Source organism: Bos grunniens, chromosome 6, assembly GCF_055505025.1.
Source record: "Bos grunniens cultivar Pamir isolate PY7600 chromosome 6, Bosgru_T2T1.0, whole genome shotgun sequence".
Classification (NCBI taxonomy): Eukaryota; Metazoa; Chordata; class Mammalia; order Artiodactyla; family Bovidae; genus Bos; species Bos grunniens.
Genome location: NC_141170.1, coordinates 62,699,226 through 62,724,153, shown reverse-complemented (window position 1 = coordinate 62,724,153; position 24,928 = coordinate 62,699,226). Strand labels below are relative to the sequence as shown.

The 24,928-nt window shown below is 39.1% G+C and overlaps 2 protein-coding genes across 12 annotated transcripts in view; one reads left to right on the top strand and one right to left on the bottom strand.

Annotated features, from left to right (window-relative positions):
• DTHD1 (death domain containing 1) overlaps window positions 1-11,634 on the top strand; it is a 118,103-nt gene extending 106,469 nt beyond the window's left edge. The window contains exon 9 of the mRNA XM_086406198.1: window positions 10,940-11,634. Within this exon, the coding sequence (XP_086262324.1) occupies window positions 10,940-10,992 (53 nt within the window). The 3' untranslated portion in view covers window positions 10,993-11,634. The remainder of the gene's footprint in view (window positions 1-10,939) is intronic.
• ARAP2 (ArfGAP with RhoGAP domain, ankyrin repeat and PH domain 2) overlaps window positions 1-24,928 on the bottom strand; it is a 585,721-nt gene that overhangs the window by 336,017 nt on the left and 224,776 nt on the right. The window lies entirely within an intron of this gene.

Below are 24,928 nucleotides of genomic sequence, written 5' to 3'. Positions count from 1 at the left end.
AGGCAAATTTGGCCTTGGAGTACAGAATGAAGCAGGGCAAAGGCTGCTTCATAGAGTTCATAGAGTTCTTCATAGAACTTCAGAGAGTTCTGCCAAGAGAATGCACTGGTCGTGGGAAACACCCTCTTCCAACAACACAAAAGAAGACTCTGTGCATGGACATCACCAGATGGTCAACACCGAAACCAGATTGATTATATTCTTTGCAGCCAAAGATGGAGAAGTTCTATACAGTCAGTAAAAGAAACACTGGGAGCTGACTGTGGCTCAGATCATGAACTCCTTATTGCCAAATTCAGACTTAATTTGAAGAAGGCAGGGAAATAAATGAAACAGAGACTTAAAAGACAATAGCCTTGATGTACTCCTTTTCCTCCTTGGAAGGAAAGTTGTGACCAACCGAGATAGCATATTGACAAGCAGAGATATTACTTTTCCAACAAAGGTCCATCTAGTCAAGGCTATGGTTTTTCCAGTGGTCATCTATGGATATGAGAGTTGGACTGTGAAGAAAGCTGAGTGCCAAAGAATTGATGCTTTTGAACTGTGGTGTTGAAGAAGACTCTTGAGAGTCCCTTGGACTGCAAGGAGATCCAACCAGTCCATCCTAGAGGATGGATGTTCATTGGAAGAACTGATGCTAAAGCTGAAACTCCAGCACTTTGGCCACCTGATGCGAAGAGCTGACTCACTGGAAAGGCCCTAATGCTGGGAAAGAATGGGGGCAGGAGGAAAAGGGTACAACATAGGATGAAATGGTTGGATGGCATCACCAACTCAATGGACATGGGTTTGGGTGGACTCCAGGAGTTGGTGATGGACAGGGAGGCCTGGCATGCTGCAGTTCATGGGGTCACAAAGAGTCAGGCATGAAAGAGTGACTGAACTGAACTGAACTGGGAAGGGTAAAAGAGAGAGACTTGGTAAGGTGGTATGTGACTGTATGGACTGCTTACTTTCATGACAGAAACAGTCGCAAAGAGTAGGACACGACTGAGGGACTGAACTGACTGACTGACTCCTTTTCCTATTTGGGGCTTTCTTGGTGGATTAGAGGAAAAGAATCTGCCTACAACGCAGGAGATGCAGGTTCAAAATCCTGGGTCAGGATGATTCTCTGGAGGAGAGCATGGCAACTCACTCCAGTATTCTTGCCTGGAGAATCCCATGGACAGAGGAACCTAGAGGCTACAGTCCATAGGGTCACAGAGAGTCAGACATAACTGAAATGACTGAGCTGCTGCTACTGCTGCTGCTAAGTCGCTTCAGTCGTGTCTGATTCTGTGCGACCCCATAGATGGCAGCCCGCCAGGCTCCCCCGTCCCTGGGATTCTCCAGGCAAGAACACTGGAGTGGGTTGCCATTTCCTTCTCCAATGCATGAAAGTGAAAAGTGAAAGGGAAGTCACTCAGTCGTGTCCGACTCTTCACAACCCCATGACTGCAGCCTACCAGGCTCCTCCACCCATGGGATTTTCCAGGCAAGAGTACTGGAGTGGGGTGCCATTGCCTGCAGGCACACATATTAATCATAAGGGCTTCCTTGGTGGCTCAGACAGTAAAGAATCTGGGTGCAATGCAGGAGACCAGGGTTTGATCTCTGTGTCAGGATGATCCCCTAGAGAAGAGCATAGAAACCCACTTCAGTATTCTTGCCTGGAGAATTCCATGGACAGAGGAGCCTGGTGGGCTACAGTCCATGAGGTTGCAGAGTCAGACATGACTGGGCAAATAACACTTTATATTAATTATAAAAGTAGAATACAGCAAAATTAGCTTTCAAGACACTCTTTACTCCTATATTTTTTTTTTCATCGAAATCAACCTTCTGACACAAAGCTTGAGTATCAGTTCAGTCCTTCAGTCATGTCCGAATCTTTGTGACCCCATGAATCGCAGCACACCAGGCCTCCCTGTCCATCACCAACTCCTAGAGTTTACCCAAACCTATGTCCAATGAGTTGGTGATGCCATCCAGCCATCTCATCCTCTGTTGTCCCCTTCTCCTCCTGCCCCCAATTCCCCCCAGCATCAGAGTCTTTTTGCATGAGGTGGCCAAAGTATTGGAGTCTCAGCCTCAGCATCAGTCCTTCCAATGAACACCCAGGACTGATCTCCTTTAGGATGGACTGGTTTGATCTCCTTGCAGTCCAAGGGACTCTCAAGAGTCTTCTCCAACACCACAGTTCAAAAGCATCAATTCTTTGGTGCTCAGCCTTCTTCACAGTCCAAATCTCACATCCATAGATGACCACTGGAAAAACCATTGCCTTGACTAGATGGACCTCTGTTGGCAAAGTAATGTCTCTGCTTTTGAATATGCTGTCTAGGTTGGTCATAACTTTCCTTCCAAGAAGTAAGCGTCTTTTAATTTCATGGCTGCAGTCACCATCTGCAGTGATTTTGGAGCCCCAAAAAATAAAGTCTGACACTGTTTTCCCATCTATTTCCTGTGAAGTGATAGGACCAGATACCATGATCTTCGTTTTCTGAATGTTGAGCTTTAAGCCAACTTTTTCACTCTCCTCTTTCACTTTCACCAAGAGGCTTTTTAGTTCCTCTTCACTTTCTGCCATAAGGGTGGTGTCATCTGCATATCTGAGGTTATTGATATTTTTCCCGGCAATCTTGATTTCAGCTTGTGCTTCTTCCAGCCCAGCGTTTCTCATAATGGACTCTGCATAGAAGTTACATAAGCAGGGTGACAATATACAGCCTTGATGTACTCCTTTTCCTATTTGGAACCAGTCTGTTGTTCCATGTCCAGTTCTAACTGTTGCTTCCTGAACTGAATATAGGTTTCTCAAGAGGCAGGTCAGGTGGTCTGGTATTCCCATCTCTTTCAGAATTTTCCACAGTTTATTGTGATCCACACAAAGGCTTTGGCATAGTCAATACAGCAGAAATAGATGTTTTTCTGGAACTCTTGCTTTTTCCATGATCCAGCGGATGTTGGGAATTTGTTCTCTAGTTCCTCTGCCTTTTCTAAAACCAGCTTGAACATCTGGAAGTTCACGGTTCATGTTTTGCTGAAGCCTGACTTCGAGAATTTTGAGCATTATTTTACTAGTGTGTGAGATGAGTGCAATTGTGCAGTAGTTTGAGCTTTCTTTGGGATTGGAATGAAAACTGACTTTTCCAGTCCTGTGGCCACTGCTGAGTTTTCCAAATTTGCTGGCATATTGAGTGCAGCACTTTCACAGCATCATCTTTCAGGATTTGAAATAGCTCAACTGGGATTCCATCACCTCCACTAGCTTTGTTCATAGTGATGCTTTTTTTTTTAATTTTTATTTTATTTTTAAACCTTACAATATTGTATTAGTTTTGCCAAATATCGAAATGAATCTGCCACAGGTATACATGTGTTCCCCATCCTGAGCCCTCCTCCCTCCTCCCTCCCCATACCATCCCTCTGGGTCATCCCAGTGCACCAGCCCCAAGCATCCAGTATCGTGCATTGAACCTGGACTGGCAACTCGTTTCATACATGATATTATACATGTTTCAATGCTATTCTCCCAAATCATCCCACCCTCTCCCTCTCCAACAGAGTCCATAAGACTATTCTATACATCAGTGTCTCTTTTGCTGTCTTGTACACAGGGTTATTGTTACCATCTTTCTAAATTCCATATATATGCGTTAGTATACTGTATTGGTGTTTTTCTTTCTGGCTTACTTCACTCTGTATAATAGGCTCCAGTTTCATCCACCTCATTAGAACTGATTCAAATGTATTCTTTTTAATGGCTGAGTAATACTCCATTGTGTATATGTACCACAGCTTTCTTATCCATTCATCTGCTGATGGGCATCTAGGTTGCTTCCATGTCCTGGCTATTATAAACAGTGCTGCAATGAACATTGAGGTACACGTGTCTCTTTCCCTTTTGGTTTCCTCAGTATGTATGCCCAGCAGTGGGATTGCTGGATCATAAGGCAGTTCTATTTCCAGTTTTTTAAGGAATCTCCACACTGTTCTCCATAGTGGCTTATTGGTTTGCATTCTCACCAACAGTGTAAGAGGGTTAAGGCCCAGCTGACTTTACATTCCAGGATGTCTGGCTCTAGGTGAGTGATCACACCATCGTGATTATCTGGGTCATGAAGATCCTTTTTGTATAGTTCTTCTGTGTATTCTTGTCACCTCTTCTTAATATCTTCTGCTTCTGTTAGGTCCATACCATTTCTGTCCTTTATCGAGCCCATCTTTGCATGAAATGTTCCCTTGGTATCTCTAATTTTCTTGAAGAGATCTCTAGTCTTTCCCATTCTGTTGTTTTCCTCTATTTCTTTGAGTGTAGACTGGCTAAAACAGGCCAGACCCATGAAAACTATAAGCATATAAAGACACATTTTTCAGGTCATTAATTTTGTGGTAATTTACTGTATAGCAAGAGAAAACCAAATGCATGTACCTTTAGGCTGGTAATTTTGAGTCATTAATCAAAGTTCAAAGTTTAATTTATGTTCAGAATTATTTGCTTGAACAAGTAGGAAAGTATGATGGTAGAGTTTAGAAATATGTTCAATAAAGAGCAAGGCAAAAAAAAAAAAGGAAAGGCAATGAGAAATGATTTTAATAGAGGATCTCTAAGCTTTCTTCTATATCAAAGTTTATGGTTTTATTATCTATGATTTCATGACCTCTAAAATCCCTTCTTTTCAAAGTTCTTCTACGGATTTTATTGATTTTGCCAGATATACTAAGTTGTTGATTCTGGTAAAAGTTTGTAGCAGTGGTGGTCTACCCACAATATATAACTTTGATTGGACAGAAATTCTTCATTGTTTCCTTATATGAGTCTCAGGAGTCTATGCAAAAGGTTTCTCCCTGAGACTAGTATGGACAAACGTAAAGGCCCTTTCATTACTATAGTCTTTTCTGTCAATGTATGTATTTCCTACCATAATCTTGACCTGTATTCACTTTGGCTTTTTCCTCTCTTTGCATTTATACAGCAAAGGTTAAATATTCATTGACAAGCTGAGATTTTTTTGGACGAATCCCTGTAGTTTTTGTGCAAGATCATTTTTAACCTTACTATTCTTCTATAGCAAAAACTTCATGAATAGTTTTAATTTTTCTATTTGTAATGAAACGTTGTTCCACTAAAATATATGGCAAATATATGACCTTTATTTTAAGAGAATCCTTTTCCTTTCCAAGATCTATGAAATATTTTATTCCAAATACAAAATAAGGCATAAAAGCAGAAAACTGGTCTTCCATCCTATAGCTTTACAAAAGGAAATCTTGCTGTGAGAAAGCAGCTTCCTAACTAATGGATGTTCTTTGCGTCTCTCTTGCAGTGTGCTCCATTATTCATTAGTATATACTGTCAGGATGTCCTTTATCCAAGTTTAATTTCCCTTTCTTTCCTTTTTAATTCATTACATTGAATTACATGTCTCTATTCAAGAAAACAATCCCCCTCTTTATTCTTCTTAAGTATTTGGGAATATAATTACTTTTGGATTCAGTAACATTGCTTCAATTAATGTATCAAGTTGTCTTTCTAGAAGAGAATTGTTCTTGTCTTGTCTGTTTGGGACTTGCACTGTTTTGAATAACATGTAAAGAAGCTAAATTGCCACTCCTAGTCATTGAACAGAATGCAGTACTCAGTTCTAAAGGAGCTATTTAGTTACTTAATAAAATCTGGCAGAGGAACAACTCTGCTTTTTGTAGAAGAGTCTGTGTTAAAATATGTAAAAATTGCATCATATGGGCTGTGAAGCTACTGCCTTATGACATATGTGAAAGCGTTAGTATTAGATTGTGGGTCAGATGTCCTGAATCTCTAGTTCAGGTTCTGAAACTCACTCACTGTTGACTTTTGGCCAAGTTCCTTAATATCTTTGTCTTAACTATTTTCACTTAAGTTTGAAAGGGTTAGATACATTTAAGATGGCATAAATACTGCTTGAGGGTTGTTCTCTCATGTCTACGTATCCATAAGACATAGTTGATGGTGGCACAATTCATTCAATCATTCATCCAAATTCAGCCAAAATCCTCATTCTTAAACTCAGTGGTTTTCAACATACATTGTTACTGTTTAGCATGAAACAATATACCTTTCCAGGAACAGATGGTCCCCAAATAATCTCCTATTTATCCAGAGTTCTATGTTTCTTGTCCTACCTGCTAACTGAAAGAGTTCTACATGACTCAAAGAAGGCCCGGTTTTGCTCCAGTTCTTGGCTGTGTGTCTTATTTACTCACCTTTTCTTAATGTGGAATATACTTTGTTCCTGAGTAGAATAGACTGCTAGCACAGTGGTTCCCACTCATCCGTGTGCATCAGCATTTGTTGAAACCCAGATTGCTAGGCCCCATCCCTGGTGAATGATTCAATATGTCTGAGTTAAGACCCATGAATTTGTGTTTCTGGTAAGTTTCTGCTGCTGCTGCTAAGTCACTTCAGTCGTGTCCGACTCTGTGCGACCCCACAGATGGCAGCCCACCAGGCTCCGCCATCCCTGTGATTCCCCAGGCAAGAACACTGGAGTGGATGGCCATTGCCTTCTCCAAGTGAGTTTCTAGGTACTTGTGATTTTCTGGTCTGGGGATCACATTTTGAGAAACACTGCTGTTTAGAAGAACTTTACTTAACCTAGCTATGCTACTCTTCTGTATTGTTTTTCTCTTTTGGAAAATATAGTATTTTTAATGAAAATATAGTATTTCTATTAATATATAATTAACTTATAATTGTTATTTTTAAATAAATTTATCAATAAACATGTCATGAATTTTGTTTTAATTTATAATATGATAAATATAGCCAGATATAATCAACAAGAAGAAAAAAAACACTTTAGGGTCTTCCATTTTAAAGCATGGAATGAAGTCATGAACCAAGGTTTTTTTTTCCCTAGAGAATTTACAGCCTGAATAATATAATTATTAAAATATCAAAAAAGTCTACTAGTGATGGGTACTTTTAGCAGGTCTTGAACCAAGCACATAAAAATTGCCTTTTCTTTGGGAATTTATTAAGACTACACATTGACAGAAACTATAAAAGAGATAAGATCAAACTGGGAACATAAGTGATTTAAGGAATTATTTTTTTTTAATTTCAATAACTTCAGAGGATGACAGGATTAAAAGAAAGCAGGGTTGGAACAAACAGGATGAGTTGGTGGCCACACCTGTGGCATGTGACAGCATGCCAAGATGTGTTCCTTCTCTACAAGTCTCCTTTACCTGCTTGGCATTTTTATTACAAGGAGAAATGGACAAAGTAGAAATAGTCCAGACAGGAAGCATATTAAGTAAAATTCTCATTAAAATATGAATAACTGTTATTAAATCTCAAGAGCCAGGCTGGGAATGTAGACAGGCAAAGCCCCTATGGTGTCAGAGAATATGAGATTATGAGCTAGATGACTTCATTCAGATGGGGCACGTATTTACAAGCCTTCTAGTAGAGGAAGCTTAGATAGAAAGTAGAGAGGAAGATGACCTAATGGGGGCCTGAAGGAAATGTCAGTCAATGGGAAAAGAGTAGCATTTAACACAATATTTATATAGTTCAAAATCATGTTTTGGGTAACCATTAGTAAATCTAACTCATGGCTAAGGGTGAAAATAATGTCTGTTCTCTTACATACATAGCAGGCAGTCTTCTGTAGGAAACTAAAATATGTAAATCTCTTCATTTTTATTTTAAGTTCCTCCTTGAAGCAGAGGGATTTGAACTATGTTAAAAAGTCTATGTACTGGTCATAGCAAACACCCTCTTCCAACAACACAAGAGAAGACTCTACACACGGACATCACCAGATGGTCAACACCTAAATCAGATTGATTATATTCTTTGCAGCCAAAGATGGAGAAGCTCTATACAGTCAGTAAAAGAAACACTGGGAGCTGACTGTGGCTCAGATCATGAACTCCTTATTGCCAAATTCAGACTGAAATTGAAGAAAGTAGGGAAAACCTCTAGACCATTCAGGTATGACCTAAATCAAATACCTTATGATTATACAGTGGAAGTGAGAAATCGATTTAAGGGACTAGATCTGACAAATAGAGTGCCTGATGAACTATGGACAGAGGTTCGTGACATTGTACAGGAGATAGGGATCAAGACCATCCCCATGGAAAAGAAATGCAAAAAAGCAAAATGGCTGTCTGGGGAGGCCTTACAAATAGCTGTGAAAAGAAGAGAAGTGAAAAACAAAGGAGAAAAGGAAAGATATAAGCATCTGAATGCAGAGTTCCAAAGAATATCAAGAAGAGATAAGAAAGCCTTCCTCAGCAATCAATGCAAAGAAATAGAGGAAAACAACAGACTGGAAAAGACTAGAGATCTCTTCAAGAAAATTAGAGATACCAAGGGAACATTTCATGCAAAGATGGGCTCGATAAAGGACAGAAATGGTATGGACCTAACAGAAGCAGAAGATATTAAGAAGAGGTGGCAAGAGTACACAGAAGAACTATACAAAAAGGACCTTCACGACCCAGATAATCACGATGGTGTGATCACTCACCTAGAGCCAGATATCCTGGAATGTGAAGTCAAGTGGGCCTTAGAAAGCATCACTACGAACAAAGCTAGTGGAGGTGATGGAATTCCAGTTGAACTATTTCAAATCCTGAAAGATGACGCTGTGAAAGTGCTGATTCAGTATGCCAGCAAATTTGGAAAACTCAGCAGTGGCCACTGGACTGGAAAAGGTCAGTTTTCATTCCAATCCCAAAGAAAGGCAATGCCAAAGAATGCTCAAAATACTGCACAATTGCACTCATCTTACACGCTAGTAAAGTAATGCTCAAAATTCTCCAAGCCGGGCTTCAGTAATACGTGATCCGTGAACTTCCAGATGTTCAAGCTGGTTTTAGAAAAGACAGAGGAACCAGAAACCAAATTGCCAACATCTGCTGGATCATCAAAAAAGCAAGAGAGTTCCAAAAAAACATCTATTTCTGCTGTATTGACTATGCCAAAGCCTTTGACTGTGTGGATCACAATAAACTGTGGAAAATTCTGAAAGAGATGAGAATACCAGAACACCTGACCTGCCTCTTGAGAAATCTGTATGCAGGTCAGGAAGCAACAGTTAGAACTGGATATGGAACAACAGACTGGTTCCAAATAGGAAAAGGAGTATGTCAAGGCTGTATATTGTCACCCTGCTTATTTAACTTATATGCAGAGTACATCATGAGAAACGCTGGGCTGGAAGAAGCACAAGCTGAAATCAAGATTGCCGGGAGAAATATCAATAATCTCAGATATGCAGATGATACCACCCTTATGGCAGAAAGTGAAGAGGAACAAAAAATCCTCTTGGTGAAAGTGAAAGAGGATAGTGAAAAAGTTGGCTTAAAGCTCAACATTCAGAAAACCAAGATCATGGCATCTGGTCTCATCAATTCATGGGAAATAGATGGGAAAACAGTGGAAACGGTGGCAGACTTTATTTTTTGGGCTCCAAAATCACTGCAAATGGTGACTGCGGCCATGAAATTAAAAGACGCTTACTCCTTGGAAGAAAAATTATGACCAACCTAGGTAGCATATTGAAAAGCAGAGACATTACTTTGCCAACAAAGGTCCATCTAGTCAAGGCTATGGTTTTTCCAGTGGTCATGTATGGATGTGAGAGTTGGACTGTGAAGAAAGCTGAGCGCCGAAGAATTGATGCTTTTGAACTGTGGTGTTGGAGAATACTCTTGAGAGTCCCTTGGACTGCAAGGAGATCCAACCAGTCCATTTTGAAGGAGATCAACCCTGATATTTCTTTGGAAGGAATGATGCTAAAGCTGAAACTCCAGTACTTTGGCCACCTCATGCGAAGGGTTGACTCATTGGAAAAGACTCTGATGCTGGGAGAGATTGGGGGCAGGAGGAGAATGGGTCGACAGAGGATGAGATGGCTGGATGGCATCACTGACTCGATGGACGTGAGTCTGAGTGAACTCTGGGAGTTGGTGATGGACAGGGAGGCCTGGCATGCTGCGATTCATGGGGTCGCAAAGAGTCGGACATGACTGAGCAACTGAACTGAACTGAACTGAACTGAAAAAGTCTATTATATAAGGGAAAAACTCATTATTAATGTACTAACAAGTACATACACTAAATAGATTAATTAATGTTATTAGTTTATAGGGCGTCCATAAATCATTACTGAATGAATGATCATATTAATCAAAAAACTAGACTAACTGGCTAGGTGCAAACACTATAGCTCCCTACCCTCAAAGAAGGAAATATTTCCAGTTATTAATAGCTTGTAGTACATGATGGCAGTTGGTCACCAAACTGTAGACAGGTTCTTTATTTTGTTCATTAATATTTCCTAAGTGCTGAGAATAATATGTTATCCAAAATTAGTGCTCAGTAAATATTTAATAAATAAATTGTTACATTGGTTTAGGGTGTAAAAAAGACAAAATTTAACTCAAAGCAGAGAAAACAATAAAGTGAAGTTATGAGTTAGCTTACTGATAAGCATATCGTTTGGGAGAGATTTAGAGCATCCTCTCCTATAAAAGGAGGGCTTTGGAGCTTTTATACTAATTCTCAGTGAGCTTCTCAAATCCACTCTTGTCAATGAGTTGTCCTTGAACACAGGCTGGCTTCACCCGTGGCTGTAGCATACAGTCATTTCTCAGTATCCCTGAGGGATTGGTTCTAAGACCCCCATGGATACCAAAATTCACTGATGTCCTTATATAAATGGTGTAGTATTTGCACATAACCTAGAAACATCTTTCCATATACTTCAAATTATCTCTGTATTACTTATAATTACTTAATTTATATAAAAATATATAATATATAAATATATATTAATATAATATAATCTCATATAAATAGTAGTAAATACAATGTAATTGCTACGTAAATACTTGCCCATGCTTGGTAAATTCAAGTTTTGCTTTTTGAAACTCTTTAGAATTTTTTTTCCAGATGTTTTTGATTCACTGTTGGTGGATGTGGAACTGGAGGATGCAGAGGGTTGACTGTCCTAGCTTCTTCCAATTGTTTCTGAAAACAAGAAATCTCACCCAAAATGATCAAGACCTTCACCTAACAGTATTTGGACCGTCCTCAATATATCCTTATGAGCAGAGGGTACCAGGTTCTGGGACACTCATGGTGACAAGAAACAGAGTAATCAACACACCCCTCCATCCTTACGCTAAACATTGTCTGTTTTTCCTTAAAGCTCGTACTATCTGCTCCGGCCTGAGTGCAAGCCTTACCTTCTTTAGCATTCATTAAGGCATTTCCCTCCACACCACTGTGATTATTTTATTAGAAGTAAAAAATGGTTTTAACAGAATGTTCCTCACTTTGCTAAACTTTAAAACAGTGGCTGCCAATTCTGGCTGATCATCAGAGTCATTGCTGAGTTTTCTAAAAATTCAGATTTCTGGGACCAAGCTGGTGATTTTGATTCAGTGTGTACCTTAAGTCATTCTATCAGTTAAGTTTTAGCATCGTTGCTATTAGCACTGAAAAAATGTATGGTACAATATTTGAAACTAAGAGTTTGTTTGTATTGGGTTTGGCACTCATCATTGGGTGACGTTAGGTACTGTTTCTCTTTGTTTTCCTTGAGATTGTAAGCTTATTAAAAGAATAAAACCATCCTCCTTATATATATGCCTCACTATATCATCATATTTGATATACTGTGTATAGTGTGAGTTCTACAAATATGATTGGTTTCGACATATCACCACAAAGGAGACATGGGGATTTGGGGCCAGCAGATCTAGAAGGTTCGACTGGAGTCTGTGCCTTGCTTACAGAAACTAAAGGTTTTGTACCTCACATTTAACCTGGAAACCAACCCATAGGTCCATCAGAAGCACTGCTCTCCCACAATAACCAGGGATGCTCAGTATGATAAGTCAGTGGGACAGTCAGATTAAAAGCTCTATTTGATTTATATAATAAAAATATTTCTAATGTGATATTTGACATTCACAAAAATTCTATGCCAGCATTTATCAAATAAAGTTTGAGAATAAGAAGAGACTCCATATAGACTAAAAAGTCAATATTGCTTTGATTTGCAAATCAAAACTCCAGTGAGGTATTACCTCACACTAGTCAGAATGGCCATCATTAAAAAATCTACAAATGATAAATGCCGAGTGGGTGTGGAGAAAATGCAACCCTCCTATACTGTTGGTGGGAATATAAATTGGCATAGCCACTATGGACTATAGCATGGAGCTTCCTTAAAAAACTGAAAATAGAGCTACCATATGATCCAGCAATACCACTACTGGGCACATAGCCAGAAAGAATTTAAAAAGATGCATGTACCCCAATATTTATTACAGTACTGTTTACAATAGCAAGGACATGGAAGCAATATAAATGGCTTTCGTAAAAGGAATGCATAAAGAAGATGTGGTGCATATGTACAATGAAATATTACTCATTCATAAAAAGGAACAAATTAAGTCACTTGCAGAGATGTGGATGGACCCAGAGTCTGTCATACAGAATGAAGAAACTCAGAAAGAGAGAACAAATATCGTATATTAATGCATATCTGTGGAATCTTCAAAAATGGTACAGATGAACCTATTTTCATGGAAGGAATAGAGACATGGACATAGAGAATGGAAATGTGGACACGGCGAAGTGGAGGAGATGGTGGAATGAACTGAGAGTAGGATTGACGTATCTACACTACCATGTATAAAATAGATAGCTAGTGGAAGCCTGCTGTACAGCACAGAGAGCTTAGCTCGTTGTTCTGTGCTGACCGAGATGGGTGGGAACGGAGGGATGGGGGAGAGGCACAAGAGGGAGGGGATATATACAGATAGCAGATTCACTTTGGTGTATAGCAGAAACTATGGGCTTCCCTGGTGGCTCAGTAGTAAAGAACCTGCCTGCTGATGCAGTAGATGCAAGAGAGAGGAGTTCGATCCCTGGGTTGGAAACATCCCCTGGAAGAAGAAATGGCAACCTATTCCAGCATTCTTGTCTGGAAAATTCCATGCATACAGGAACCTGGCAGGCTACGGTCCATGGGGTTGCAAAGAGTCAGATATGACTTGGCGACCGAACATACACACATGCAGAGAACAGAAACTAACACAGCATTGTAAAGCAATTATACTTCAATAGAAATTTAAATCTCATCTCAATAATCATATAAGTCATATGTAGAAATGATAAAAAAACAATTGTTAAAATGGTATGGAAAAACAGGTTTTTAAATGCTGTATTAAATCAGTTAAGTTACTATACTATGCTATGTTATTTACCAATTTTTAAAAAATTTCTGAATTTCTTAGTCCTTGCTTTATATTTTTACTCAGTTCCTTAACGGAATTTTATGGTTTCATAGTTCAACAATGTAACTTTCCTTTTGATTAGAAACTTCATTAGGGCAAAACATATATATTTATTCAATTTCCTTGGGGTCCTATATGACAATGTTCAAAATGGATATGGAGCATTTATTCACAAAATCAATTTTTATGGAGATGAATGCTTCTTTGTGCTTTTCCTTAACTTTACATCACTCATTTATCGCAAGTGTTAAAAGCCTAGATGATTGCTATATTTTCCTTTGGAGTGACTAACGTTTTGATCATTGATAAGCGCAAAATTATCACTGGGATTTTTTTTTTTTTTTTCTGTGATCACTTGCGTTGCTTTATTCTGAGATCAAGGTAGGTTAATCTCTTGTTCACTGCCAGGTCTGAGTGGATCTATTTAGAACTGGGAGAGAAATAGACATCATTTTGTAGCTCAATCTCAACCCCTTGGCATGGCCACCTAGAAATCTGTCTTGAAGATTCTAACTCCATGAGTACTGGGACCAATTTATGAGTGAAGGAGAGAAGATGATTATGTTATGATGGCTCATGCATCACATACCTGGAGAACTCAACTTAAAGATGATTTAATACCAATAAATGTTACCACTCTCATAAGGAGCCTCCAAAAGCCTGAAAAGCTAGATAATAAGATGTATAGATTTCAATGCACAAATTCAGACATTTGGGGGCAATGGTAGAATGTGTGAGAGCCTTCCTGGCCTCCTTCAATTATTTCCACAAAGGGGTTACTAAATTTGCCTAATTTTGAGGCTGCTCTTTTGGAGCAGTTTTTTTTCACATATTTCTACCAAAATATTTTATGACTTATACATGAAACTTGATTTTTAAACAAAAAATATAAGTAAAAACATATTACCATTATTATCATTATGGACAAAACAGACAATAAATTCACATGAATATAGAGAGGGAAAATGTTCCATTTAATAGCAGAGAATCTTTTTTTGTTGGAAGAAGAGAAACAAAATGTCAATCTCTCAAATTTAAAAAATGCTTCCCAGTTAGCTTGGCCATGATCCCAGGCTGGTTTCTGGGAACGCTATGAATCACCCCTGACTTACTATATATGCCAGTTTAAGTTCATCCCAAATGAGGCCAAAGGCAGTCAGTTCTCTCCCTATACCACCTCACCTGCCACGTTGCTTATTCTTGAGAGAGATGCTGCTTTGATCATCTGTCAGGTACAACTTTCTCAAAAGTAATTTAGAATTTCCATTTATAGGAAGTGTTTCCCAAGCAAGCACTCTATTACATCACTTACCAGCTAGATTGCAAATTTTTTGAGGATTGGAGAAATATTTTATTTAGCAGAACATTTCTGGGACCAAGGGCAAAGAAATGAGATGACTCCTCCTCATATTGTTTCCCTGTTGAGGGCTGCTATGCTTTGGTATACATATGCAGGTCCCTCCCATCTGTCCATCTGTCCCTCCATCCATTCATCACACTAATCAGCAAGCATTCATTGAGCATCTATATTATCAGAAATAAAGAGATGAATACATTGTTTTGTTTTGTTTTTTCCTCAAGAAGAGCACACTCTAATATGAAAGAATTAAATTATAATACCTTTAATTTTCTGTAGATAGATCAGAAGTGCAGTTAGGGTCTACATACCCTTTAAGGAAAATTTTTTTGAACAGTAAAATATCTAGATGTCAATGCTTTTATAAGAAACATTACTTCTGGGAAGGTTTCTCCTGTAGATTGGGAGTCAAAGTAAAAGGAACTTAAGGTCGACTATAGAGCAGGGGTCCCAGCCTCTGGGATCTAACATCTGCTGATCTGAAGTGGAGCTGATGTAATAATGATTGGTTGACTGAAAGTCACTAGGTGTGTCTGACTCTGCGACCTCATGGACTATACAGTCCAGGGAATTCTCCAGGCCAGAATACTGGAGTGGGTAGCCTTTCCCTTCTCCAGGGGATCTTCCCAGCCCAGGGACTGAACCCATGTATCCCGTATTGCAGGTGGATTCTTTACCAGCTGAGCCACAAGGGAAGCCCTGATGTAATAATAATAGAAATAAAGTGTACAACAGATGTAATGCACTTGAATCATCCCAAAACCAGCCCCCCTACCCGAGTCCATGGAAAACTGTCCCCCATGGAAATGGTGTCTCGTGCCAACAAGACTGGGACTGATGCTATAAATGACTCTATAATTGAACAGGAAGCACGTGGATCAACACTGAGGCCACGTAGTAAGAACAGAAGTGCATCTCCCCTGAGCTCTGGCAGAAGTATGAGACTGATGGTTCTTGCTTTGGAGAAAGAGATCCACTCTATCTTTTATTTATTTATTTATTTTTTCTTGGTAGAAATATCTGTTCCATTCATTCATCTGACAGTTGAACTCCAGAGACATACTTGAAAACACAGGCATCTTTCCTTGGACTCTGCAAAGATACTTTCCTTGAGAGCTAAAAGTCAGCAAGTGTACCTGTGGTGACACGGGCGCTGTGAGCAACAGTAACGACGCAGAGCCAAGCCTGCCCTGCATAGTTTGCAAGGGTCAATGAGAAAGTACTTCATTCATCAGCCTGCAGCCTGGGGCTTCCATATGACTCTGCTCACGAGGCAAGCTGGCAGTGTATTCATTTGACTGTATTAGGACAATAGAGTCCGTGGATAGATTGCAATTTTGAGTTTCTCCTGTTAGAGAAAAGCAAATGGGATGTAGTACCCATCCCTTTTGAACACGTGTGCATTTTTCAATGGAGATCATTTCTTGCATTCATTCATTCATGATTGTTTTTTCATCCAATTAATCATTAAACACCAATCAGCTAGAGTCAGGTAGAATGTTAGATGCTGTGACTCCAACAGCTTGAAAATTTTTTTCTCAAGAAGTTTTCATTCATTTTTTTCATTCAGCATATATTATCTGAACACCTACTATGTGCCATATACTATGCCATGTTCTGAGGATACAATAGTAAACAAAAGCACACGTGGCCAGGTGTCTGCCCTCATTATTTTGCAGTTTTCTTTTTAATGCTATGCTGAGAATACTGAAAATCTAAGTTCTCTGACTTGTGGGTGGAGCCACAGACTGAAAGCTCCCAGAAAGGCAACTTATTCTTTCAGAACTAAACAATCAGGAAGAAAAAGAAGAAGCCTGTTTCCTATATGGAGGAGGAACCACGGTTAATCTTTTCCTTGGAAACAAGAGCAGTTAACTAAAAAGATTAATCTGATATATATTTTTCATATTAGTATATTATATTAGGCTCAATGCAAAATAAATTTTGGAAAGTACAATTATAGATATAAAACTGATAAAAATGTGGAGAAGCAGTAATAAATATGTTCTTTTTATCAGTATATTGTTTTCAATATACTGATATATATTTCAGGACACTTCTTCACATTGAAATGGCATGAAGCAGTATCCACTCTAGTATTCCTGCCTGGAAAATCCCAAGGACAAAGAGCCTGGTGGGCTATGGTCCATGAGTCATAAAGAGTCAGACACAACTGAGCCTCTGAGCACACAGTACAAAAAGAGTCTAAAAGGAATAGCATTGTGACACAGCTGGATTCTTGTCATGGAAACTTCCCTCCAGCAGACTGTCTTATTCTTTGACATTCAGCATCCTTAAATATCAGGGCAGAAAGTTAGAATTAGATTTCCTTTATTTTACAAACGCTATTAGAAGATAGAAATTTAAAAATAAGTAAATAGGTTTTAAGTAGAGGCCACACTAAGAAAGTAATATGAAGAAAATAAAAGCTATGGCTGTTTTTTAATGACTGTTTTTTTAATATATATAAGAAAAACTGGAAAGTGTAGTTTGTAATGACTGAAATAAAAAGTCCATTATATGGAATCTAGAAAGATGCTACCAATCATCTGATATGCAGGACAGCAAAGGAGACACAGACATAAACGACAGAGTTCTGGACCCTGGGAGAAGAAGATGGGATGATTTGAGCGAATAGCACTGAAACATACACATTACCAAATGTAAAATAGATAGCCAGTGGGAGTTTGATGTATGACGCAGGGCACCCAAAGCTGGTGCTCTGTGACAGCCTGGAGGGATGGGGTGGGGAGGGAGGTGGGAGAGTTGTTCAGGAGAGAGGGGATGTATATATGCCTATGACTGACTCATACTGATATATGGAAAAAAAATCACAATATTGTAAAGTAATTATCCTCCAATTAAAATAAATAAATAATTTTAAAAAGTCATTATATGGGGTTGAAAGGGGAAAATTCTAAGTGAGAGGTTACTCCAAATGTTCTCCTCATTACCCACAAGCACATCACAGACAACACTGGCCCTCGGCACATGCTACTAATCTATACCTGGAATAAATTCTTCTCTTCAGCCTTCTACCCAAATGAAACAATTCTCAAATATTTCTCCTTCATGGCTCTTCCAACCACTGTGATCTCCTTTGAAGTCATTAGACTTGTCTCTATTGCCCATTTCTCTGCCTAACCAAATGTTGCTTCGTGAATTTTTTTTTTAGATCATAATTATTACCACTAAAGTATCTAGACTAAGCCCAAAATGGAGTTGCTTATGTTAAACTCCACATCAGCAAACCAGAACTTAACTAAGTCTATATGCTCAGCTGTTCAAGAAAAGGAAAGCCAAGGTCAACCATTCAGTGTTTGGCTCCTCAGCTCAAGTTTCCGGACCTGGCTGCAAGACTTCCCTTTGCTCCAGGTAAAGAAAGAAACCCTGCTTTAACCAATCAGCAAACACCCAGGATAACGTCTTTGTTCCTGCTCACTGCAGTCTATGGGCTTCCCTGATAGCTCAGTTGGTAAAGAATCCACCTGCAAAGCAGGAGACCCTGGTTCGATTCCTGTGTCAGGAAGATCCACTGGAGAAGGGATAGGCTACCCACTCCAGTATTCTGGCTTGGAGAATTCCATGGACTATACAGTCCATGGGGTCACAAAGATTCAGACACAACTAAATGACTTCCACTTTCACTGTGGTCTGTAAAATCCTCTTGCTTTATACAATTCTTTAAAACTTCTTCTACACTGGATGCTTCCAGATCTGTGAATTGTTGGATAACCAATCAGATATTTTCAAAATTTTAAGATTATTGGACTTTAACATTATTCAGCTCTTCCACATGTACATATTTTTTCATATTTTCCATCTCTGTCAAAAACTTTAGGGATCTGGGATGTCTCTTCCACATTTTTCTTTATCAGTCACATGGACCAAAAGAGAATAAACACCTAAATTACTCTATGACCTTAGATAACTCAGGATCTGCTCAATACATTTACACCAAGCGGATTTAGGAAACTACTGCACAATTGCACTCATCTCACACGCTAGTAAAGTAATGCTCAAAATTCTCCAAGCCAGGCTTCAGCAATATGTGGCGTGAACTTCCTGATGTTCAAGCTGGTTTTAGAAAAGGCAGAGGAACCAGAGAACAAATTGCCAACATCCGCTGGATCATGGAAAAAGCAAGAGAGTTCCAGAAAAGCATCTATTTCTGCTTTATTGACTATGCCAAAGCCTTTGACTGTGTGGATCACAATAAACTGTGGAAAATTCTGAAGGAGATGGGAATACCAGACCACCTGATCTGCCTCTTGAGAAACCTGTATGCAGGTCAGGAAGCAACAGTTAGAACTGAACATGGAACAACAGACTGGTTCCAAATAGGAAAAGGAGTTCGTCAAGGCTGTATATTGTCACCCTGCTTATTTAACTTCTATGCAGAGTACATCATGAGAAACGCTGGGCTGGAAGAAACACAAGCTGAAATCAAGATTGCCGGGAGAAATATCAATAACCTCAGATATGCAGATGACACCACCCTTATGGCAAAAAGTGAAGAGGAACTAAAAAGCCTCTTGATGAAAGTGAAAGTGGAGAGTGAAATAGTTGGCTTAAAGCTCAACATTCACAAAACGAAGATCATGGCATCTGGTCCCATCACTTCATGGGAAATAGATGGGAAAACAGTGGAAACAGTGTCAGACTTTATTTTTCTGGGCTCTAAAATCACTACAGATGGTGACTGCAGCCATGAAATTAAAAGACGCTTACTCCTTGGAAGGAAAGTTATGACCAACCTAGATAGCATATTCAAAAGCAGAGATATTACTTTGCCAACAAAGGTTCGTCTAGTCAAGGCTATGGTTTTTCCTGTGGTCATGTATGGATGTGAGAGTTGGACTGTGAAGAAGGCTGAGCGCCGAAGAATTGCTGCTTTTGAACTGTGGTGTTGAAGAAGACTCTTGAGAGTCCCTTGGACTGCAAGGAGATCCAACCAGTCCATTCTGAAGGAGATCAACCCTGATATTTCTTTGGAAGGAATGATGCTAAAGCTGAAACTCCAGTACTTTGGCCACCTCATGCAAAGAGTTGACTTATTGGAAAAGACTGATGCTGGAAGGGATTGGGGGCAAGAGGAGAAGGGGACGATAGAGGATGAGATGGCTGGATGGTATCACTGACTCGATGGACATGAGTCTGAATGAACTCCGGGAGTTGGTGATGGACAGGGAGGCCTGGCGTGCTGCGATTCATGGGGTCGCAAAGAGTCAGACACGACTGAGCGACTGATCTGATCTGATCTGAGAGCAGTAAGTAAACTTGCAGATCCTATCTGAACCGCATATGTTCTTTGTCCTACTTTGGCTTCTTTTGTAAATAATTTCTGGATAATAACAACAAATATTTGTTAGCAATTAAATAATGGAGAAAGAGATGACACCCCACTCCAGTACTCTTGCCTGGAAAATCCCATGGACGGAGGAGCGTGGAAGGCTGCAGTCCATGGGGTCACTGAGGGTCGGACTCGACTGAGCGACTTCACTTTCACTTTTCACTTTTATTGCATTTCATTGGAGAAGGAAATGGCAACCCACTCCAGTGTTCTTGCCTGGAGAATCCCAGGGACGGCGGAGCCTGGTGGGCTGCCATCTATGGGGTCGCACAGAGTCGGACACGACTGAAGTGACTTAGCAGCAGCAGCAGATACTGCCAAAGACTTCATTTTTTCTCTCTTCCAAGGTGATACTGCAATGCTATTTTACTCCAAGTGTACTGTCTATTTTAGAGTCCTTTTTCCTTTCTTAAGTTTTGATATTGTAACTACTTGAAATTCTAACAACATTACAGCTAAGAACTTTGGTAGAACAAAGTAGAAGCAACACAAACCTGTCAAAATTCATTGCATTTTTTTCTTCAAAATTTCAGGAGGTCCATGAGTCTTTTGATATATTTAAAAATAATCACTATGAACATAAATTACATAAGCTTTCAGTTCAGTTCAGTCACTCAGCTGTGTCCGACTCTTTGTGCCCCCATGGACTGCAGCACGCCAGGCCTCCCTGGCCATCACCACTCCCGGTGTTTACTCAAACTCATGTTCATTGAGTCAGTGATGCCATCCAGCCATCTCATCCTCTGTGGTCCCCTTCTCCTCCTGCCTTCATTCTTTCCCGGCATCAGGGTCTTTTCCAATGAATCAGTTCTTTGCATCAGTTGGTCAAAGTATTGGAGTTTCAGTTTCAACATCAGTCCTTCCAATGAATATTCAGGACTGATTTCCTTTAGGATGTACTGGTTGGATCTTCTTGCAGTCCAAGGGACTCTCAAGAGTCTTCTCCAACACCACTGTTCAAAAACATCAATTCTTTGGCACTCAGCTTTCTTTATAATCCAACTCTCACACCCATACATGACTACTGGAAAAACCATAGCTTTGACTAGATGGACCTTTGTTGGCAAAGTAATGTCTCTGCTTTTTAATATGCTATCTAGGTCGGTCATAAATTTTCTCCCAAGGAGCAAGCGTCTTTTAATTTCATGGCTACAGTCACCATCTGCAGTGATTTTGGAGCCCAAGTAAATAAAATCTGTCACTGTTTCCCCATCTGTTTGCCATGAAATGATGGGACCAGATGCCATGATCTTAGTTTTCTGAAGTTCGAGTTTAAGCTAACTTTTTCACTCTCCTCTCTCACTTTCATCAAAGAGGCTCTTTAGTTCTCCTTCACTTTCTGCTATAAGTGTGGTATCATCTGCATATCTGAGGTTACTGATAATTCTCCTGGCAATCTTGATTCCAGCTTGTGCTTCATCCAGCCCAGCATTTGTCATGATGTACTTTGCATATAAGTTAAATAAGCAGGGTGACAATAAACAGGCTTGATATACTCCTTTTCCTATTTGGAACCAGTCTGTTGTTCCATGTACACTTCTAACTGTTTCTTCCAGACCTGCACACAGATTTCTCAACAGGCAGGTCAGGTGGTGTGGTATGCCCATCTCTTTCAGAATTTTCCAGAGTTTGTTGTGGTCCACACAATCAAAGGCTTTGGCATAGTCGATAAAGCAGAAGTAGATATTTTTCTGGAACTCTCTTGCTTTTTCAATGATCCAACAGATGGTGGCAATTTGATCTCTGGTTCCTCTGCCTTTTCTAAATTCAGTTTGAACACCTGGAAATTTACTGTTCATGTACTGTTGAAGCCTGGCTTAGAGAATTTTGAGCATTACTTTACTAGTGTGTGAGATGAGTGCAATTGTGCGGTAGTTTGAGCATTCTTTGGCATTGTCTTTCTTTGGGATTGGAATGAAAACTGACCTTTCCTAGTCCTGTGGCCACTGCTGAGTTTTCCAAATTTGCTGGCATATTGAGTGCAGCACTTTCAGAACATCATCTTTCAGGATTTGAAATAGCTGAACTGGAATTCCATCACCTCCACTAGGTTTGTTTGTATTGGTGCTTCCTAAGGCCCACTTGACTTTGCATTCCACAATGTCTGGCATTCCAGAATGCCTTGGGAGGAAAATAAATGGTTTGAACTTTCTATTTACTTGATCATTGTATACATGAAATTTTAATAATTTATTTTTACTGGAATAAAGATCATTTGTTACCCTAATATCAATATGAAGATGATACCTGAAAGCCAGTAGCTAACATAATATTAATACTCAACAGTGAAAAAACCAAAGCTTTTCCTTTAGGTACAGGAATAACTCAAGGATTCTCACTCTTGCCACTAACATTTAACATAGTTTTGAAAGACCTAGCTGGATAAATTGAGTTACTTGTTCAAAAGGAAGAAGTAAAATTGTCACTATTTGCAGAGGACATGTATAAATAGAAAGGCCTAAAGACTGTGAAAAAAATGTTAGAACTAATAAACAAATTCAGCAAAATTTCAGGATACAAAGTCAATACAGAACATACTCTCATGTTCATTACAGCATTATTTAGGATTCACTGATGAATGAATGGATGAAGAAGATGTTTTATACCTAAACAATGGAATACTATTCAGTTTCAAAACAGAAATATTGCCATTTGTGACAACTTAGATGTTGAGGGCATTAATGCTAAGTGAAATAAGTCAGATAGGGAAAGACAAATACTGCATGATGTCACTTACATTAGAATGAAAACAAAACAGAATCAAGGTCAGAAACCAGTTGGTGGTTACCAAAGGCAGGGGCTGGGGGGTGGGTGGGAGGAATGGGTGAAAGGGGTCAAGAAGCAAAAACTTTCAGTTATAAAATAACTGCACTTATTTGGTGGTCATTTTGCAATATATACAAATATACCATTATACTTATTTCATGTGTACAACACAATTCTATATGTCAATTGTACCTCCATAAAAAGGTGATACAAGGAAAAGCAAAGAGTTACCATACAAAGAAAATTCAAAGTGCTTGAATTTTCTGATTATTTTACATGTATTATCTCTGCTGTCTATTCTCTCAAATGTCCAATGAAATCTTACTTTTTTATTGCCCTGATACAGACAAGGATTAAGATATATAGCAGTTAAGTAACTTGCTCAAAACACAGAGTTCTATACTGCTGAATCAAGATTCAAATCTAGGCATTCTGACTGGAATTTACGCTCTGAATTCTGATATCAGGAACTAGCTGCTTCTTCTGGCTCACAAGAGCTGATTGTTAAATTTTCAGGAACCTCGTGAGCCAGTTGATATCACATTGGTAGTTTGAAACTGGCCATGGTGAAAGTCATCAGCAAAATAATGTCCTCTCAAAGTTGTCTGTGTCCTAACCATCCTGGAACCTGTGAACAAGTTTCTTTCATGGAAAAAGGGACTTTTACATGCTATTAAGGATACTGACTGTGGGGAGATTATCTTGGATTATCTAGGTGGGTTAATTTGATAACATTAATCCTTAAAAGTAAAGAAATTTCCCCAACTGTAGTTCGAGAAAGAGATGTAAAAACAGAAGCAGACTCAGAAAGATGAGTGTGAGTAGGAAATTGGTATGACAGCAATAGAAAACTAAGGAGGTTAGTGGCAATATTTATAGCACAGAATTCAGCAAATGGTAGAAAGAGGCTCCATGCTTTTTTTCCTTACCAGCACATCACTGCTCGTAAAGAGTATAATATACTGTATCTTATTATGTAGATGAAGAAATAGAAATATCAAGAGCTTAAGTAACTTATCCAGAAGATAGACAAGACATTTGGTTAAAAACTGTTTGTTATAGTTAATATATAAACATGTTTCTTTGCAATAGCCGGGAAGTTTAATTTATTTATTACTGTACAATGTATTTATGTCAAATATATCTAGGTAAAATCCTTCTCTATAACATTCATCTATCCATTAATTTACACATTCAAACAAGAATCCTGTCACTTCTCCAATTTAACAAATACTTATTGATAAGCTACTATATGCTCAGCTTTAGGATTAGGTTACTGACAGACAAAACAGTCAAGAACAACAACACAAAACCAAAAACTACTCCGCTTTTATAAAGTTAAAAATCTACCAGAATAATATACAAAATCAATGCCCTCAGACATAGAACGTTAATTTGGAGATTAGGAGCTTTCACATACCAAGGTGTTGTCATCTGGGGAAAGTCCATCTCAAATAAGAAACTGGGGTCCACTCTGCAGCCTCCTTAACATTTATTGCCTTTCCTCCTTCTCCTACTAACCCTCCTCTCCTTGTGCTTCTTCCCCTTTACAGAAAGTGGGTCTCCCTTAGAAAATCATCATTAAAGAACTTGGTAAATGAAGATAGAGTTCAAAAAAAGAGCTATATTGAAGTCACTACTTAAAGAGGCATAACCAAAGCTGCTGGAATGAGAAAGGATGGTGGAGACACTGGGAAACTAACAATGTCAAGTTCATGAACCCAGAATGAAGAGCCCTGGATAGGAGTTATGCTCAGGTAGAGACTCAGCCTTTGCCAAAGGCACAGCACTCAGGCATGAAAGTCAGAAGGAAAAACTCCGTGATACTCCCTCCTCCTACCGCCTGTCTTCCTGCTGCTTCCTTCCATTGACCAGAGCTGCCGGAAGCCAGCCAGCAAAGGAACTTGCGTGATGCACTCTGTTTTGGTGGAGACCTGGGGTTGCAGATGTTAAAGCCTGGATCCAGATGAGAGATTAAGCGGAGATCTTGGAATACAAAAATAATTCTATTTATGTTGCAAATGGATAAACTATTACATATTAATGAGAGATATACCTTAAACTAAAGATAGAATCTTCTAATAGCATAATTTAAGATGATGTTAAGAAATACTTTGGGGTGATGAGGGCTTACCTCTTGACCTCAGATCATACTG